Source organism: Dermacentor silvarum, chromosome 4 (assembly GCF_013339745.2).
Source record: "Dermacentor silvarum isolate Dsil-2018 chromosome 4, BIME_Dsil_1.4, whole genome shotgun sequence".
NCBI classification, from domain to species: Eukaryota; Metazoa; Arthropoda; class Arachnida; order Ixodida; family Ixodidae; genus Dermacentor; species Dermacentor silvarum.
The window spans coordinates 98118057-98133514 of NC_051157.2; the positions used below are offsets into that span (position 1 = coordinate 98118057).

At 49.7% G+C, this 15458-nt stretch overlaps 1 protein-coding gene across 2 annotated transcripts; it reads right to left on the reverse strand.

The window, feature by feature from the left end:
- Positions 1 to 7219: 7219 nt before the first annotated feature.
- Positions 7220 to 14414, reverse strand: LOC119450418 (uncharacterized). 2 transcript variants are annotated; one of them, XM_037713857.2, is made up of 2 exons: positions 13897 to 14414; positions 7220 to 10602 (listed from the first exon to the last, which is right to left on the reverse strand). In XM_037713857.2, exon 2 carries the CDS (start codon positions 10544 to 10546, stop codon positions 7559 to 7561), a length of 2988 nt encoding a protein of 995 aa, XP_037569785.1. In that variant the 5' UTR covers positions 10547 to 10602; positions 13897 to 14414; the 3' UTR covers positions 7220 to 7558. The 2 variants fall into 2 exon arrangements, with proteins under 2 accessions (XP_037569785.1, XP_037569786.1); XM_037713858.2 differs by lacking the exon at positions 13897 to 14414 and adding an exon at positions 12211 to 13154.
- Positions 14415 to 15458: the final 1044 nt, after the last annotated feature.

Sequence of the window (15458 nt, forward strand, 5' to 3'; positions counted from 1 at the left end):
TAGTACTCAAAGATCTTACAAATAAATATCCCTCATATATGTATGCAAGAGAAAGGTTATAGCAAAATTGGCCTGAGCCTCAATTCGATTGTGCCGTGTTATATGCGGTGCTGACATCTTTTTTTTTCGAGGATGTTCTAAGACATAGAAGTCGCCAAATCTTCAAAAAAACATTCGCTGAAATGTCGTTAAAATTGTGGCTAATTTGTCGAGAGAATTTTATTTAATGTAAGCGTTCTTAAAACACTAAGGCTACCGTGGCATAATGCATCTACCAAAACATTCAAGTTTGTCTAGTATTCATGCCGGTGTTGATGAAACATTGAACTGATTAGCAGGCTGTATAGTACTTCATTTATTTATTAATGCATTTAGAAAACTATTCATGATTAGAGCTGAAATTCTGCGCTTACCATTACATTTTAAGTCAGCAAATTTGGCATGCTTCTAAAAATCACGAGTCACTTGATTCTCCTATCAGAAAGAGGCACTTGGTGCATGTTATGCCTGCTATCTTCCTGGCTTTAGTTTCTCGTGAAAGGAGAAGTAAGTTATGCTACACGATCTCGCTCATCTTAACCCGGCGATGAATATACTTGACATTTATGCAGGTCAAATTATACGTAGCCCCTCCTTGATCCACCTGACGGCTCCGTGCTGTACTGATTTGTCCGAAAATCAAGAAATACGAAGGCGGCGCATTATTTTGCGTGAGCGAGCCCAGCCGCTTCTACAGATGTACGCCTTTCTAAAGTTCATATGTCCTATTACTGGCCTGCTGCATTCTAAATCTCACCATAAATTTTAAGTTTCTGGCAATAAGTCTTCGTAAGTTAATTTACGGGTACGCTTGCGAACGTTCGCAAATGGAATGTACTTGGTGAAACTGCAGCACCTGCATCGATAAGATCCTTTCTAATTGGTTTCCTAAATAATTTAAACGTCTGTTCTGTGTTCTGGGGGGTATCCACACAACCCATGTTACAGCTATACAGGGTGTTGTTTGTTGGGGTCCTCCGGTACAGCCTACCTGTTATATCCAACACCTGCAAAACTAATTTGCGTACAATTCAGAGCATTCAGGCGCAAGCTCTTAGGATATGCCTTGGAGTACCACGCAGTGCGTCAACGGCTGAAACTATCGTCATTGCTCAAGATTATTCAATCACAACGCACGTCGCCATCGAGACAATGCGTGCACATGTCAGGCACATTGCCCGGACTCCTTGCCACCACCTCGCCGCACTCACCGTGGAAAGACCCCGCACGTCATATAGCACAACTGTCAGTGCATATTCTGCCTCGATTACATCGGGGTACGCACCTCCGGACAGGCTGGTGTCTCCTCCATGGTGTTTGTGCCGCCCTGAAGTACGACTCAGAATTCCAGGACTTCAGAAAAAGTCACATTTATCACCGTCTGCACTAAAACAATTGAGCTTACTCCTGTTGTACGAGAGATACAGCAGTCACGTGCGCGTCTATACGGACGGATCGACTGCATCCACCAGTTCTGGCGGTGCTGTGTTTATACCGACGAGAGGAGTGACAATGCGATTCAATACATCACATGTCACGACGTCCACGGCTGCAGAGCTCACGGCTCTGCGCAGTGCGCTTCAATTTATAGACGCAGAGAGTCCTGGTACATGGGCCGTGTTTTCCGACTCGAGACCGGCTTTACAAAGTATGCAGGCAGTCCTCCGACGTGGAGCTCACGAACAACTAACGTATGAAATTGTCAAACTTCACCACGACGTCAAACAGAAAGGCCACGAAATTATTTTCCAATGGCTACCTGGCCATTGCGGGATCAGTGGAAACGATCTCGCCGACAAAGCTGCCCGAGAGTCACACCAAGCACAACACAGCGTTCCCATTCTCTTTCCAGGACAGACGCTGGAAGGCAGCTTCGTCACCTGGCACGCAAGCTCTCTTTAACAGAGTGGAACACCCCAAATATAAGGCGCACGAGGCTACACGAACTGAACCCTTAGCTCCAACTCCGACCTCCACCCGGGATTCACCGACGTGAGGCATCGCTTCTCTACCGGCTGTGGTTGGGAGTGGCTTTCACGAAGGCGTACTGTGCTTTGATTGGAATGACCGAAAGTGCCACTTGCGACGTCTGCGGCAGCGAAGAGAACATAGAACATTTATTGTGTCACTGCGATTGATTTCAGTCGGAAAGACAAACTTTATCGAACGCATTGCGACGACTTGACGATCGACCGTTGTCCGTGCAGGTGCTCCTTGAAGACCGTCCCCATCGCTCGTCAGCCCACAAAGCTGTGAAGGCACTGTTGTCTTACTTGAGGACGACTGGCCTATGTGAACGCCTTTGAATTGCTCAGGCCCTCCGCGTGCGTGCGCGAGCTCACCGTGTCCTTCCTCCCTCCCCTCTTCTCTCTATCTCATCTTTCTATTCCCTCTTTCCCGTCCCCCAGAGTAGGGTAGCCAACCAGACGCATTTCTGGTTAACATCCCTGCCTTCTCATTCTCTCCTCCTCCTCCTCCTCCCTCTGTGAGCACAATTTGAAGCCTGTTTGCCTCGGCGCAATTAACCGCAGCGCGTGCCCTCCGGATTGAAGACCACCTTTGAATCATCGTGATCCCAGAACCCTAGCGCCATACGGCCAATTCCGGCGGCCTTTTTCTAGGTTTTCAATATTGAACAACGTTCAAGCAAGTCAATTTTGAATCGATTTTCTTAATTTCGAAGTTGCTAAAACGCCGCCAGTGGCCCTGTCACGTCACTAAAAAAATCTCCATGCAAACGAAAAATTCGCTAAATCTGAAATCTAGTGACAAAATCGCTAAAATGGCACCACTGGTTATGCCAGGTTTTACACCCTTGTGTGGTCGTGGAAAAGGCGACATTTTGGGAAAAGCAAAACCTAAATATCGCTCAAGCTTGACCCCTTATTTTTTTGTAAGCAGGCCATGGGGCATTCTTATTTTTAAAGGTACTTCTTCCTATAACGCTTAAGTTTGTAGGTAGTTATGTAATGGAGTCGCCTTCATAATGGTTATCCAATGACGTCTTCGACGACTCGTTGTCACAGACTAGTTAACACATCGACGACGTCGATGTCATAGACGCTCTTTTTGCGGCCAGTTTCGGTTATAAGGAGCCTGCCAAGGAGAACTAATTGTTCGCGTAGCTCCCACATAAACTCCGCTATTCAAAATTTGATCATTGCGATAGGTAGTGTAGAGGACGGGCCCCAAAGTACTCATTTGCTGTAGCCACCTATTGTTGATAATGAGAAAGTTAATTACCGTAACTTCGCTAATTACGCACGTAAGTGCGGAAATTTCTCTGTATCTAGAGGCCACCAATCCGTACACTCGAATGGTAAACATAACGTGACCAAGATTTATATTTTTTTGTAATCTTAAAAATTTGGTGCAGCTAAAAAAGCACCCTGTATATTGCCCTGTTGAAATAACGACAACGTTGTTAGTCAGCGCATGTGTTGTCGTCGACATTTCTTAGTCCTCCTCTTGCGCGCTGTTTCCCCTTCCAGATGCAACACAATCCAGCCCAACGTCGATCCCTTTTGAAGGAAAGCGCGTCTGTGTGCATAGGCATACAGGATCAAATCATTATAATCATCATTAGCTCTTTTTTTTACATTTTACGTCTACTGCAGGAGGAACGCGTCATTGAGTCAGCGACCACCAAGTCAGAGATCGGTAGCCGAAATATCATGCCTCGAATAGGTACCGTACGTGTTAATGTCATCAGCGTTCCTCTATCTGAAACAGGATTTAAGTGTGCTTAAGCGCGCACTCAAACACGTGTGTGTGTGTGTGTGTGTGTGTGTGTGTGTGTGTGTGTGTGTGTGTGTGTGTGTGTGTGTGTGTGTGTGTGTGTGTGTGTGTGTGTGTGTGTGTGTGTGTGTGTGTGTGTGTGTGTGTGTGTGTGTGTGTGTGTGTGCGTGTGCGTGTGCGTGTGTGCGTGTGTGTGTGCGTGTGCGCGCGCGTGTGTGTGCGTGTGCGTGTGCGTGCGTGCGTGTGTTAATGTCTCTTGTGCCATTCTATTTTTGTTTAATGTAATCAGTCTCCGAATTAATGACGTTCACGGAGCATTCCTATAACGTTTTTGCATTTTTGCCAATAAACGGTCTGCCAGCATCATCTCCTCATACTCGTCTTGCCGTCTAGCATGCGCCACCACCAGGGTCCGTGGCACATACCTGAAGAGAGACTTCAGACGCAACCTGTCAACTGGCAGAGAGCGAACTCAGCCGCTACTACTCCTCGATTTCACGACATCACCTGAACTTAAGAAGCGTATGTGCACATGCGACTCTCGGGTGTTACGCCGCGTGTCGCTCACAAATTATCGTGCACGTATCTCTTGACGTGTATGCAGAGTCACCTACATAACTGGCGTCAGTCATGAAAAAGGCAGAGAGAGGCATGAGGTCTCGTGCAAGGATCGAGCTGCTAGGATGGTTTAAAAATTAAATTATGGGGTTTTACGTGCCAAAACCACGATCTGATTATGAGGCACGCCGTAGTGGGGGACTCCGGAAATTTGGACCACCTGGGGTTCTTTAACGTGTACCTAAATCTAAGTACACCGGTGTCTACTAAGATGCTTTGTTCAAGGATATTGCATATACGTGATGTGATCTTAGTTCTTAACTAGACCTTGTAATAATCTATTTATGTTTTATTTACTGGAGACATAAGAATATTCTGTTAGAAAGGTTGAAGAAGCTACACAAGGGGAGAGAGAAGCGCGTACTATTTCACTTGTATAGTGCAACGGGTTGCTTAAAACCGCAGAGCACTGTTCTTGGCAGATAAAAGGTGTTCTTGTCGCAAAAACTTTCCTATTTCTGAATTGCAAAGTGAAATGGACAAAGGTAAACAACTTTAACGCGTGCATATCACTGACGTTTGCACGCTACACGTTGTTGCGTCTAGAATGGCCGGGCGTAAGAAATTTTCGTTTATTCTTTTTACGCCTGGTTGATTTATCAGCTAACAAGTGCCGACGCATTTCATCTTACTAGAGGTGACACTTCCAGCAGCGGCATTTTTTTTTCTCACAGACTATGCAGCGAAACTTATTGCGACCTGATGGGGGGGGGGGGGGGGGGGGGGGAGTGTCCGCTTCAAATGACGATGAAAAATTATTGCGAAAACCACGGGGATGACTACTGATAACCATGCCTGTTTCACTTTCTTGCATCAGTAGCGCAGTTCGCAGCAAGTCTTCGCGTGCAAATGACCCTCCCCGTGCAGTATAGTTGCACCAATGACAGAGATAAATCAGTTGTGTGCGGATCCAGCAGAGAAGCCGATCCGACGTAGCTATCTCTCAATATCTACACTACGCTGCTGTCGCTTACGAGAGGAAGAGGGGTAGGAACTGAGGGCGATGGCGATGAGGACAAAGATGAGAAATATGCTGAAGTACGTATCTTTCTAGTGCGTCCATGCAGTCCATAGGATCGCCATAGCTGATCATCGGCCCAGATCTCTTCCACGTCGTTTATAGTGTCTCAAACAACAAATCCATATAAGCAGTACTCCAATGGAGAGTTATTGGAAACACCACGCTTTCTGGTACTCAAACGACATATCAGAAACACAGGCTGGTTGGCAAGATGCACTAAAGCAAGGACTAAATGGCCTTAAAGCTTCTACATGTTCGGCGACCAAAATTAATACTGGTCTTCTCAATTTACTGATAATGTGTACTCCTGTGATATGCACATCGCAATTCAAGGCCTGCTTAACGCAAAATAAGTACCTCGATAGGTACGCATCAGCGCTGCACGTCATACTTTTGCCGCTCACTACCCGAACGCGGGCAGTAAGGGCTGGGACTAGAGGTTATACTTAACTCTAATGGCCTCGAGTGTTACTGGTATTGTAAATGCACTGAGCTAAAGGAAACGATCTCGGCAACCACCAGGCAACTTGCTGTGGCATGTACGAAGTCTTTTTCCTTTCTTTTTTTTTTCTTCTCGTAATAGTGATTCCATAGTCCGTAGGATATATGACATGGTACAACTGGTTCGACATAGTATGAGCTGTCCTTTAACTATTAATACCACCTTGGACGCCCTGCAAGTCTGCGGTTACTATGGCTTACTTCATATGTGGCGACCTGCGCTCACCGGTTGTTCGGATCGGACCTTCGCGGCATGGAAGAAAAGTTGCATTTTGGCTTTTGCACGCCGTTTTAATGGGCGAGACTTTGTCATATAATCATTTCGCGACTATCTGCCCATGCGTTGAAAGCTTAAGCACATGGAGAGACTGGATTAGCGCTTTCCTACTTGTAAAGCACATCGTACGCGCACGCGCAGGCACGCACGCATACCTCACTGAATTCCACACGAACAAACAATACCCTTCGGATACCCACATGAGACACTTAGTATAGTCAGCACTTAGGAATGCGCTCGCAATTGCGAAAAAAAAACATAAAATGGCGCCTTAGCTTGTGCAATTTAAAACACGGTGCTTCTACACTGAACATTCATAGACGCTCTACAGTAGTCTTCATACTTTGTGATCGAGTAGCACAAGCTTTCTCATAGCGTTTGCGAAACAATAACGAAATGGAGCGCAAGGCTGACTGCAGTGTAAAACAATGCCGCTAGACAGCATTATGGATCCGTGCACACGTGATAAATGCACCCATAACGCTAGCAGGAAAACACGAAAAAATAACGTAGTCTGAGTGTGTCTTTTGGGAAGAGCGCATTGAGCCATCCATCGACTTTTCATATGAAAGCCGCGGCGTAAAGCATCTGCGTTATAGCATCGCTAAGACATTTCGCGTCGTTGAGTTAGCTCCGTCACCATGAAAAAACAAAGACAGTGCTCGCAAAACATTTGTGTAAACGAGGTCCCCGTTTATACAGTGTCTTCGCTGCACACTAGTGTCAGCTTATCTGGTTGTAGAGATTCGCCAATCCTCTCACGTTGGCCAACCGCAAAGCACTCTTTCACGGGTCCAATTTTGCAAGATAGTGACCAGGTCTCGACACGTCTACGTGCTCTGTCGGCCCAAGCAGGGCACAGCTAAACGAGCAACCGTCCTCCTCCGTGGCTGTTGTGAATACGCATTTATTAATGAAGAGAAAATAAAAATCATTGTGATATGACAATTTCACATGCGACGAGAAAAACGCAAATCGACACTGTTTAAGCGAGGAATATCACAACCACCGCTCGCCCGTAAAGAAAATGAGTGGTTTGTTGTCATTTATTGTGTTTTCTCACGCTCAACGCCGTAGCGTTCACCTTGGTTCCACGGGACAGCACTCCATGTCCGCAGAAGCCATCGGGACGTCAAATCGTGGACATAATGGCGATAATTTCGCTTCGCTATAGTTTTTGTTTGACACGTGTCCCAACAGCGCCACGCTGCAGCTCGTCAAACACTGCGTGGAAAAATCTAAGCAGAGTGTGCGTTTTATTTATTAACAAGCGCCAAGTACGCAGCTTCACCACGAACTCGAGAGAAGTGGCAGCGTTTCACCTATACGTATAAATCTCTGACGCGAAAGATGGCCAAGGCTGTCTAGCCTTTGACACTGCGGTGCAGTTCGTAGAACTTGCCCTGGAATCCGATGGCGCGAGGAGCCCCAATGGAGCCTCCACGCACCTCGACGCCCGAGTTGTACAGCACTTTTCGGACGATCTTCCAGTTCCAGCTCCGACCACTGGATAGTCCTTGCGCCAGTTCCGCGAGGTCTAGCGGCACGCGATACTTGTGGCCGCTCTTCTCCAGCATCACGTTGACCCGGAAGATGACGGCAAACTTGATCAGCCGACCTTGGATGCGCATGCCGTAGAAGTTACCTCGCTGGTCTACCTCGAGCAAGGCCCCGACGCGATGCAGCGCTAATATCAGTTCGCCGTACTGGAAACCTGGCAACGACCGGCGAAGAATTTTAATGTCCCGAGGAATCATAAATGCTCGGCCCCGGATGATGACCTGCACGTTCCTGCCATCGCTGATGCCACCCGCGACGGAGGGCGCCCGGCCGATTCCCTGCACAGGATAAAGTTGACCACGGATGACTATTGATATGATGTCCCCGCCGTCGGGTGTCATGTTGACAGTGATGCCTTGCGAACGTAGCGTCTTAATGAGAATCTGAATAGCCATCGGTCCGCTGGAGCGCACGAAGGTCATCATATCCTGGATCTGGTCAGGAAGCGAGAACCAACGGCCGTTAATGTTCACGCGAATGGTCATCGTTCCTGAAGGAGGCCCGGACAGTTCGCCGCCGGCCCCGCGGCCTCCAGGAGTGTAAGGGAAGGTGTAGCGCTGACCATTGAAAATGAGCGTGATCTGACCTGGGCCCCGCTGAACAATCACTCCCATCTTCCGGAGGCTAACGAGAATTTCCTCGATTCCGCTGGGGTTCCTTATGGTCTGGAAAACCTGCACAATTCGAGGCAGGTCTGCGGGCACCCTGTAGCGTATCCCGTTGATGTTCACAATGAGGCGGATATTCACTGGCAGTTCTATCTCGTCAAAACCCCTTTGGACGCTGTGAAGAACGCCATCGGGGCCCGGTATGAGCTTGTAGCCAGCCTGCTGAATGACAATCAGGAACTGTTCAATGGAGATTCTGTGATCTTGTAGCATGCGCACTAACCTTGGCGCTTCCCTTGGCAGCGTGAAGCGGCCTCCTCCGACATTTATAACAGTATCTGACTGACGCTTCACAGGGTACTGGCGTTCGTTGAACGATATCGCGGTCACGGCGTTGCTGCTATCTCGCACTGGGATGATGCCGAACTGGTTGTACAAGAACGACAGGACTTTGGCAGGCATGCCGTGCTGCTCCAAGTAGGTGACGATAGCGGGAAGATCGCGTGGTATCCTGTAGACTCGGCCGCCAAGGTTGACGCGTAAGCGAACAATGACGGGGAATGGGATAGGCACGCCATCCATGACGATTCCAACAACGTTTCCAGTGTCCGGGTCTACATTCACTGGGATGCGTAACTTTTGAAGAGCGCCGATGAGTTCGCCAACGCTAATGCTACCAGGGTGCTTCAGTATCATGTCAAGGTCCGCGGGAATGGTGTAGATTCGTCCATTAATAGTGACTCGCAGTGGAGCAACTGAGCGCACTGGGAAGTTCCGGCCGTTGATGGTGATCGTTTTGATTTCCCCGGTAGGAGACTTCTGAGGGCGAGCGCCAAGCGTAATGAGAATAGGCAGAACTTTGTGGAATGCCTGCGGATTGCTCTGCACAAAGCTTATCAAGGACGTGAGGTCTTGAGGCAAAGTGAACCGGCGGCCGTTTACGACAACTTGCGTGGTGACTGGGTTTGTCAGAGGATATCTCCTGCCAAACAAAGTGAAGCCCGTAATTTGGCCAGAAGGGTTCGTCGCCACAACTGCGCCGAGCTGCCGTAAGATCGTCGTGATGAGGGTCATCTGACCCGGATTCTTGGTAATAAAGGACGCCAACTTCGGAGCCTCTCTAGGCAGCACGAACGGCCGGCCATTGATCCTTATTGTGAAAAGTACCCTGACAGCGCTGGGCAGGTTGACGTGCCGGCCGTTAATTATAACGTAAGTGAAAGGCCTCGTAACGTCAGGAAATCGGACGCCCTTATTGGTCAGAATGTTGTAAATAGGAACAAAGTAATCAGGATTTTTGACTAGAAGCTCGAGATAAGATAAAATGTCCGGTGGCACGGACTGAGAGCCGGTCGGAATTTGAACGGGCTTCATGAAATCGGGAGGTACATAGCGCCCGCCGGGCTGCGGAAGGGCCGGCATAATTGACATCCCAGGCGCTCCTGGCCTTTCCGGCATGCCCGGCATGCTCGGCACACCCGGTGCTCCCGGAACACTCGGCATACCCGGCATATCCGACATACCAGGCATGCCCGGCATACCCGGCATACCCGGCATATCCGGCATACCCGGCATACCCGGCATACCTGGCATATTTGGCATACCCGGTATTCCTGGAATAGGCAACTCAGGCTTGTATGTTGCCACTTCAGTCGGCAATCGGGGTTTCCCGGTGAATGAAGGTATGACTCCAGGGGATATAATTGACCCGGACGGATTGCCAGGGAATCCAGGCATTGGATGAGGGACCAGCACGCTTCCAGAAGGATTGCCGTTATCGAAGGATGGCGTCAACGAATCCGGTTGCATCACGCCTCCATTGGGCGTGCGTCCCGACGGGCTTAAGGGACTGTTCCTCAGAAAATCTATTAATATCTGTGAGAGATCCGGGTGCCTCTTCAGTATTTCCAATATCAAAGGCTTTGAGTTTGAAGGCACCGGGACGTCAACGCCGTTGATGCGTATCGTGACGGTGGTCGTCGACGACCCGGCATTTAGCACTGTCTTGAAGATCCTCACGAAGCTCGAGGCGTCCGGGCCTTTGATCCACCTGATACGCCGGTCCTCGGGCCTGAAGACAGCGAACGAATTGACGCAGTACGCTGGACAAGGCACATCACAGCGGCCACTTTCGCTGGCTGCCCACAGCACCAGCAGCACGGGCGGCAGCAGGCGGGCCAGCATCTTCGTCTTGCGAACGCCGGTGCTGGTCGGGCATAGGAGCCACCCCTCACCGTTCTCTGCAAGAGAAAGTGGGGGTCGCGTGCGTCATGGGTTCCACACTGCACACAATGCATGCATAGACTCTTCGAAACACGCGGAATCTGCTCAGGGCACAAACAACTCGGCCGCACTCGCGAATATTCTGAGCTTTCGTGCATGTTCTCCCGCGTCTGAAACATGCGGCAAGAATAAACGTTTGTTCTGTTCTCAGGCGCACGCACAACACATTTTAGCGCTAATGCATGCTTCGTTTCTCGAATCGCAGCTCTACTATCACACGCCTTAGCTGACACTGTATGGCGTAGAAAGCTGCCCGTTGTGGTCTGGGTACGTTTAAACTATTTCTACAGATATAGGATTGACAAAGCTGGACGCAAACGAAAGGCATGAAAATATGGAACCATACCCCACCTCGGGTGCGAAATAATTGTGATCACCGCGATAAATCTTCTGGTGCGCATCCCCTCTGGTGCGAACTTTAAAAGGACGCGTGGAGTGTTTCTGCTAATCGTACGTAGCTCAGATTACGCCCAGGTGGATTACGTCAGAACGCGTGGTTCATATAAAGTCATTTATTTCTTTGTTACTTCACAGAAGCAAGATAATTACTCAAATTTAAAGAAATTGAGAGTGACATCACGATTTAGCCCCTTCGCACCTTTCAGAGCAGAAACTATGCACAATATGCCACTGAATGACACGAACGTCAAACCCTTCCCTACTGTTTCATATGGTCCTGTCAACTCTTTTGCTATCAGCTTACTCGAGAACACAATAGCATGTCGTCATCACAGAACAAATACGTACGGGTGACCTACACATCGACCAGCGCACTGTTAAAGTTCTTGCTATCAAGCAAAGCGACAGAAAAAGCGTGTTTTCGCTGTTATATTACCCTAAGTACATGTGTTGAAGCTAAAGGAATTAATTCGCCTGGAACACACGAGCTCTTGGGTGTTTACTACTAACCAATTTTTGAGATGGTTGCGCAAAAAGATTTGTATCTGTAAAATTATTCTTGTGACTCATTCGTTTAATTGTTTTGGACAAACTAAAGCATCACAGTGAGTTTAATGGGATATGGTCTCACACTCAGCGAACTGCCTTCATTCACTCATATGTTTCGAACTAAATACCAAGTTCATGTTTTGCAGAAGATGGCTCAAGTTTACAGTACGCTGCTTGCCAACAGCGTCATGGAAAACCATGCCTGATCAATAAAAAGCTAATTTATTTTGGTCGAATTCTACCTCCACTAAGTGACCCTACATCAATGCCAGATTAGAACTTGGCCTGCATGCGTTGCCTCAATGATGCCGCTGACGAAGAGGTTGTACCTGGATGCGACGGACGTTCCTCTGAGCTGCTAGGGAAAATTCGACAATTCCGGTTAGATAAGAGGTATCTTCGAGCTCTGGAAAGATAGGAGTCACCGAGCCGACATCTCTAACACAGCGTCATCGCACGGTCTATTACGCACTCGTGACAACCAGCAGAAGGAACGCAACGTGTGCACGACGCGCATAACACCAGGGCACTCCACCATTAGAGATCTTCGACGCCCGATTATCCGACACGCGGTCAAACGGCTGCACCTGCTTCCGGAAGCCTCAGCCCGTACTCACGCGAAGCTCGGTGCCCGGTCCGCGGCTGTCTAGAGAAGCCCCAACCCGAAGCCGGCGGCTTGAGGCCGCTGAGACCAGGGCGCGGCTGCTTCTGCTGCTGCTGCTGCTGCTGCTCGCAAAGCCGACGGCTCCGGCCGGAAGCTCCGGAGGCTTACGTGTAGTAGAGAGCGGATTGTCCGAAAAGGGTCCTTTTATCAAGCGCACTTTATTTATCGGCCAACGGCCCGCAAATATATGGCCAAGCAGGCATGACAGCTTTCCGGCAGTTGCCCCCGTTCAATGGTCGCTCTAATGAACTCCGCCTAGAGACGTCGGCGCGCGGCGACCAATCGCGCAGCCCCGCGTTCCTTTCCCTGTCCTCGCTCTCGATCCCGGGGTTTGCGTCCGTGAGCGCTCAAGCTTTCTCCGGCTCAAGCGCCATCAAAGAAAGGCGACACTTTACGGCTTCCACGAAGGCTTTCGAACCGCCTCACTCCCACCCACCCTTCCCGTCTCATGGGCGCGCCCTTCCCACTACTCCCATCCACCTCCGCGTCTAAGCTTCCGGTGGCACGACAAGCCGCCGGCGTCGCCTGTCGCGACGGCAGCCCTTGCCTAACGCGACACATTCGATTCGCCGAAGATTTATGTCGGTAAGCGAACAAACGAAAGAATCCCTCGCTGCCGCTGCCCTTTCTCGATTCGCTGCAAGCGGGAGCCACGCGAGTTGACAGGCTGTTAGGCACCGCGATGCATGACACGCGACACGTCTTCTGGCGGCTCGTCTTTCCCCCGGGAAAGGTGCGCGCTTCGTCGCGGTAATCGCCGTCGCTAAATTCCGAATGCGGTCCGTTGGAATGCGGAAGCTCTTGCCATCCGAATCTCCCACGTCGAGGATGATGCGAAGTAGCAACCGCTGCGAATTCGGTTATCTCTCTCTCTGTTTCTTCGGGCTGCTGCGAGCTATCGTAATGCTTTGACCTTCTCTGTTTCTTTTTATTTCTCCGTGTCTAATATCTTAAGTGCAGACGAGTGACACGAGACTCGTGTAGTGTGATTCAAACACGTGCAGATTACGTGCTCAACGCTCCCCGCTCATCGACTGTCATTCCTTCTCGTCTTTTGCGTTATCTCGCGCGTTATGCCTCCGAGAAGATACTCTCGTGGCGGCTACAAGGACGATTGGCACAAAAATGGCCTCGTTACGGCAGCCATTCGCTTTTCCTCGCGTGTCAGCGCGAAACTACTCCGCGGTTAAATTGCGCGTGATCCAAATATTCTTCGGTAACCTAACGAACTTGCGGGGCGCTGCGCAGCTAATATTCTTGGTCCGCTAACCCTTCCTTCACCTGCAAGTGCGAATCTGTTATCTTTCTTTCCTTACTTCCTCTAAGCTGCACCACTTTCCCGACCGTCAAGTTCACCTGTTTACTCGGCAAGAATTTCTTATCGCAGTTAGGGCATCGAATAGCGTGTTCACTATGCGTTGATTCGGCTACGAGTTACTGGCTTTACTCCCAAGGTGGCAGTCAACAGCGGACCTCCGTCTCATCAACGTCAAAGACGACGCAGGCCGTAGGCACCAAGCAGTCTAATCTTTCCTTATCTGGGAAACACGGCGCGATATTTAACACCCCCCTCAGACTGTTCCTCTTTCTTTCTTTTCTCCCTTTTATCCGCGATTAAGGAAGCGAAAGCACGACTCACCTGCCTTTTTGTGAAGAGGCGTCGTCCACCGTTGGTCTGGAGTCCGGCCCTCGATTCTCCTTTATAAGGCTCGGGCTCTCGTGCGGTGCCTTGCTGCGTGTGCCTCCCTCCTCACTCGCACGGGTTGCAGCGGAGGGCTGATGGGTCGCGAGCGCAGCTCAGGCGCGAGAAAAATACGGCCGCCCGCGAGCACGTGAGCATGCCCGGAGCCGGCAGCAACCTCCCCTCCCACCCCCCGCCCACACAGACCCCAGCTGCCGATCGACCATCTTCGGTCTCATGATTACTTTGACGCTCGCCGGTGGGCCCGGCAGCTGCACGAGGATTAACCGACGCCGCTGTTTCTCGCCGAGGCGACGACGAAGACGACGAGGAGTGAGAGGACGGCGATTGCGACGCGAAGGCGTAGCGGTCGCGTTGCGGCGAGCTAGCGCGAGTTCTTGCAAACTCGATGACGTCCCGAATAGTTTTTCTTAAGAGCACGGCAACCAAGCGGAACTTCCCGCAGAGTTGTTTTGAAAGAAAATTACGCGAGAGAACACAGGCTCTATACTACGTTTCATACTTGACGTGTAATGCTTTGGAAGCTACGCAAGAAGTTTGGTCTTGAAAATGTATCACTCCGCGCGCTTCGTGGTAAGGTTTTGTAGTCGCACAGCCCTGCGAGAGCAGCCGCGTGGTGCCGCCTTTTAAGGCCGACGAAGCCACACACACGCAGTTTCTGACTGTTGCCCCGATGTTGAGACCGTCGTGGGTTTCATTTCTAGCGGCTGCGGCCGGGGGCGTTCTGATGGGAAGGGTCGTTCAAAAGCGGATTGCACTGAGCCCGTTGTGGTGGTCAAACTTAATCCGTAGACCTGCACTACGTCTCTCACGCTTTGGGATGCCAAGTCATCGTCAATCAATATCTGCTTTGACTTCACTCACGCCTAGAACAGCTGGAATGATGACATTTTGTGGCGTTAGATTTTTCCTGGCACTCTTCCTGATTTGTCTACTTTTTCGGCAGGATAAGAAAGTGACACCTGCGCCAAACCTGTCTTACCTTTATCACTTGACAATTCACTGTACGGAAAGATTTAAGCGACGTATTTCACCCGAGGCTGGATTTTTTTCTCGGTAAAAGGCTCGTGCAAGCAAGCGGCCGCTGTTCGCTTCTTTTTCTCGACGACTTTTTTTTTAATGTTGGTGGATAGAAACAGCTGGTCTGCCGCCCCTCTGCACGAAATTATCCGGCTTGTTTTCAGGTGCAACGGGCAGTAAGTCGCCACAGTATGGTGGCTCAAGTGCTCGTAGAAGGGTTGTGACGCAATGCGGCGCTGCACACACGCCGCACAGAATAAGACAGTATATGGTATTGGATGTGCTTTGGTTTGACATTGGTTTTATTAAAAATTACACATGGCATCAATGTTTTTTGACATTGTGAACATGAAGACTATAAAATTAAGAACAAGATTTGACCACCTTCCTCGCAAGAAACATGCTTTTTTTTTCCACCACTCTGTTTCAGGATGTTATGAAACAGAGAAGAAAGTTTCAAAAATACTCGTTACCTCTTG